Below are 4,884 nucleotides of genomic sequence, written 5' to 3'. Positions count from 1 at the left end.
ATTGTAATTCCATGATAAAAGAATAAAGTAAGAATTCAAATTACATTGTTTGGTTGGCAAAATAGAATTACTTGAAATTGAAAGGGAATAAGTGAAAACACTATCTAAGGTTTTCCTAGGGTTTGTTTGTTTTCCGTGCTTTTTTCGATCGTGGTGTTCGGCTTTCTTTGCTGTTTATCAGCGTTTTTCTCACTTCTGTGTATACGTCGACGAACTGCATGGCGTCATCTACGACTGGAGGTGTTGTTGGAAGGCTGACCGAACGCTAGGCTGATATGGCGTTGGATGATGAAGAAGAAGGGTTTGAGCCAGTCGGTGAGGGTGTCGGTGTGATTGAGATTGGCGGGGAGGAGTCCTGGGTGGTAGTCGGTCATTTCCTTACTGTCAAGCTTGTTAAGGTGGAGTTCATGCGGCAAGTTCTGGCCTCTGTGTGGCAGCCGGTCAATGGTGTCCAAGTTACTGAGCTACAACCCAACTTGTTTCTGTTTATCTTCTATCATAAGTCTGATATGGTTCGGGTGTTGGAGAAGGGGCTGTGGTCTTTCGAAAACAACACGCTCGTCTGTAGGCAGGTCCGCGACGGCGTCCTCCCGGGTAATTTGATTCTTGATTCAGTTGACATGTGGCTACAGGTCCATGAGCTGCCGTTATGTTATACTTCTGACTTGGTTCTTGAATAGATAGGGAATTTTATTGGTGGTTTCGTGCGCTGTGGCGATAGATTTGCTGGTGTTCCTTGGAGAACCCTTTATCGGATTCGTGTGTCGATTCCGGTAGCCCGTCCGTTGAGGCGTGGAATGAAGTTAGTTAAGAGGGACAAAACTACCTGTTGGGTTTCATTCAAATACGAACGGCTACATACTTACTATTTCTTTTGCGGGTTGTTGTGGCACTCGTACAAATTCTATGTTAAGGCCAGAGATTCGCCCATGCCACTCGAGCAGTATCTGTACGGGGCTGGTTGAGGACGGGAGGTCGCACGCAGTGGCGGAGCCAGAATTTAAGTTGAGTGGGGGCGAAGAAGCAAAGTTAAATGAATTCAAAATTGTTCAAATAAAAAAATATCAAATACGAATAAGATTGTTCAAATACAAAATACATTATAAATTACAATACAAGGTTTATGATAAACTAAGGGATAATATCCCTCTATGCTCTCTCATGTTTTGACATCGGTGTAGAATTGCTTCATTTGAAAAAAGAAAAAAAAAAAGAAACACTTAGAGACCAAATCATACATATTGTTAACTAGAGATGATGAAAAACTAAAATACATTAAGATAAAAAATATTTAAAATAAAATATAAAACATAATTAATTCAATAAAATAGTTTGAATGGAAAACACATTATAAATCACACAAAATTTCACTTAAAGAATTTGAAAACAAAATTTATGTGACAGGGTTTGAACAATAGACCATTTCACTTAAAGAATTTGAAAACAAAATTTATGTGCCAGGGTTCAAACAATAGACCATTTCATATGGTATAGCAATGGTGAAGCCTTACAATCTAAGCCAAATTACTCTTTATTTAAGTTTTGGTATATTTAGTATATATACTATATATATGGGGTGGGGGAGTGGGGGCAGCTGCCCCCACTGCCCCCATTGTGACTCCGCGAGTGGTCGCACGGGTCCAAGAGTGATTGGGGACCACTGGTTGATCCCGTCGGAGGGACCCCAGCGAGCGGAGGAGCCGGCTGCTCCAACGATGAGCTTGAATGGCGAGTCGGATGGTGGTTTGGTCACTGATGGTCGTGCGCGGGAGACGGGGGTAGTGGCAGTTTCTAAAAAGCGACGTGAGGGCTCGGGCGGTGGTGGCGGCCGACATAATGGTGGGGAGGTTCTGATGTGATGATGACTGACGTTCCAAAAAACTTGTCCTTGGCGGGTTCTGGCTCTCAGACACGCCCATCGTCATGAGTACTATTAGTTGGAACTGTCGTGGCTTGGGCGATCCACGCACAATTCGAGAGATTGTGGGCCTTGTGTCCTATAGGAAGCCCAAGTTCTTGTTTTTTATGGAAACTAAGGTGGGGCGGATACATCAGAGCGGATCCGTGTCAAACTTGGTTTTGTGGGACTGTTTTATGTGGATTCCGTTGGTTTGAGTGGGGGTTTGACTCTATTTTGGAGGAAGAATTGCACGTCCAATCTGTTAAGTTATTCACGACATCATATTGATGTGCAGGTTAGGCTAACAAGTTACGAGTGTTGGCGAATGACGTTTTTCTATGATTTACCGGAGCGCGGAAGGAGGAAAGACTCTTGGGACCTGCTTAGATCCTTGGCTGGTAGATCCCCATTGCCATGGGTGGTCTTAGGAGATTTCAATGATCTCTTATATACTCTACTTCAGGATTACAGCCTGATTTTTTCACCTAGTTAAATAATTATTCAATTGGGAAATAGTGTTCATCTTTATGAGAGAAAAAGAAAGTATTTAGTTATTGTTGAGATTTGAACCTTATACCTCTCCCATTAAACACTACGATCTTAACCTTCAAGCCATCACAATTCTTTATTCCTTAAGTTCCATTTGAAACCTTATTCTCATCATCATAATTACTAGAATATTATTATTATTAGTATGATTATTATTATGATTACTATTACTATTATTATTATTAGTATGATTATTATTATGATTACTATAAATATAATTATGTACTTTGGTAATGTATATTATATATATATATGTAGTATACGTATGTATATATTACTTTCAAATATAAATATTTTTACATACATATATATGTAAGTGTGTGTATATATATTACTATTATATATATGGAACACTATGTGTACGTATATATATGTAAACATGTATATATGTATGTGTATCTATCCAAATATCCAATACATTTTCTTCTATTAATCATAAAAAAATTATTTAAATGTGATTGGATATGATTAGGAGGTTACATGAGTTACAATTTCTAATCTATACTATATATAAAAACAATTTCCTCCTCCCAAAATTTCCCCCCAAAACTTAGGGGTATTTTGGTAAAATCATTTATTTTATTTATTTATTATTTTATTATTTTATTAATTATCCATCCTATAATATTATTATGGTAATATATGATAATGATAATATGGTAATATTGTTAATATTAATGGGTGATGGTGATTAGTGATATATAATTGATAATTGATAATATGGTACATGGTATTATTCTAATATTAATATATTAATATATAATATATTAATATATACTAATATTAATTAATTAATTGGTGATTATTTTAAAAAAGAATAATTAATTGGTGATTGGTGATTAGTGATATGGTAATATTGTTATATATTAATATATATATATATATATATATATATATATATATATATATAATATATATATATATATATATATATATATATTAATATAATAATTAATTTTGGTGATTGGTGATTAGTGATATTGTAACCCCTCGGTTTTTTCGACAAAGTTAAGGTTCGAGATATGATTAAATTTTTTTAAGCTATGACGTTTAAGAGAAGACTGTTCGGTGCTCGAAATATTTTTTTTGGATTAGTTATCGATAAGCTGCGAACTACGTACCGGTCCGAACCGAGAAATTTTCAGGATATAGATTCAGTTCGAATTTTCTAGAATTGGATTATTAAGTATCATACGATCAAGCCTGAATTTCTAGTTAGTTCAAGGAAGATCTTAAATGGACTGTAAGGGATAAATTGTTACGGACTCTGAACCTAGATTTGCGGATTACCGGAAAATTTCCAAAATTGGTGATTTGCGACGGGGAATATTTTTAGGATAAATTTTGGTATTAGAATTTTCCCGAATTAAGTTATAATCCTCCGAACATTCATCTGATTTAAGCATAAACTGGCCAATTAGATTTGAGATCTTCTAAGGACACCATGGGTGATTGACAAGTGGCAAGGCAAATCTAAGACTAAGATTGGAGCATTAAATGTGACATTATGAGGTATGGCCTAGTTGCACTTGTTACTTGATCTTCAAGAACAAATCTACACTAATCACATGATCATCTCTCTCACTCTTCACTCCATTTTCGAACACACTTAGGGAAGGAAGAAGGGAAATTATCTTAGCTTCTCATTGTGATCCAAGAACACCCAGGCAATTCTTCAACTCCAAGGATTACTCTAGGTAAGAACTTCGGTTTTGTTCGGATTCTACCTCCTAAGACTAAGCTTGAACTTAAGTGTTAATGTTTAGTGCATGAAAAATATTGTTATTGTGGTGATGTTTTTAGGGGCTTTGAATCCAAGGAAAGATCTAGCACTTCTACGGTTTTAAAAATCTTCCATCGAGGTAAGGAATCCCTTAAGTTGGCCCAATCACTTGAAGGTAGACAATTGCTAGGAAATTACATGATTAGGAATTTTTACATGAAAATTATGTGCTATGTTATAGATCTAAAAGTTGGCTCAAATTCTCTACCTTGATTTTTGGGAAATTTACTAGGCATGTCCATAGCTAATTTATGCATGTATATGTTGTATTTATGCCCATATAGGCTTATACTTGTGAAAATAGTGAAAAGAAATAAGGATAGTCTCTGGCAGTAACTTCCGAGATTTACTGGGAAAAATCGGTAAGGTATTTTGATCCCATTTTTTTTAGACATGTAGTTCTATAAGTGTAGAACCCGCATATAAAATTTCATAATGATCGGAGTAGTATAAGTATGGTTTTCGAATTTTTTTCCAAAACTGGTCCAGAGAGAAAAACTCTGGACAGCACACTGCCAAGGGCAAAAATGTAATTTTCTGTGTTTATTCGTGGATCAAAATGACCAAAACTTTTTATGGACATCAAGTACTATAAGTTGGGGTTCTACCATAAAAATTTCAAGTGAAAAAGAGTTCGGGAACTATTTTTACC

General features: G+C 35.7%; 1 protein-coding gene across 1 annotated transcript; it reads left to right on the top strand.

The window, feature by feature from the left end:
• Positions 1 to 275: 275 nt before the first annotated feature.
• LOC116015873 lies at positions 276 to 965 on the top strand. Its single transcript, XM_031256041.1, has 2 exons — positions 276 to 632; positions 681 to 965. Exons 1-2 carry the CDS (start codon positions 276 to 278, stop codon positions 963 to 965), a joined length of 642 nt encoding a protein of 213 aa, XP_031111901.1.
• Positions 966 to 4,884: the final 3,919 nt, after the last annotated feature.

The sequence above is a fragment of the Ipomoea triloba genome, chromosome 4, assembly GCF_003576645.1.
Source record: "Ipomoea triloba cultivar NCNSP0323 chromosome 4, ASM357664v1".
Taxonomy (NCBI): domain Eukaryota; kingdom Viridiplantae; phylum Streptophyta; class Magnoliopsida; order Solanales; family Convolvulaceae; genus Ipomoea; species Ipomoea triloba.
Note: the sequence above shows the minus strand (reverse complement) of the source record. Positions and strands in the feature narration are given on the sequence as shown.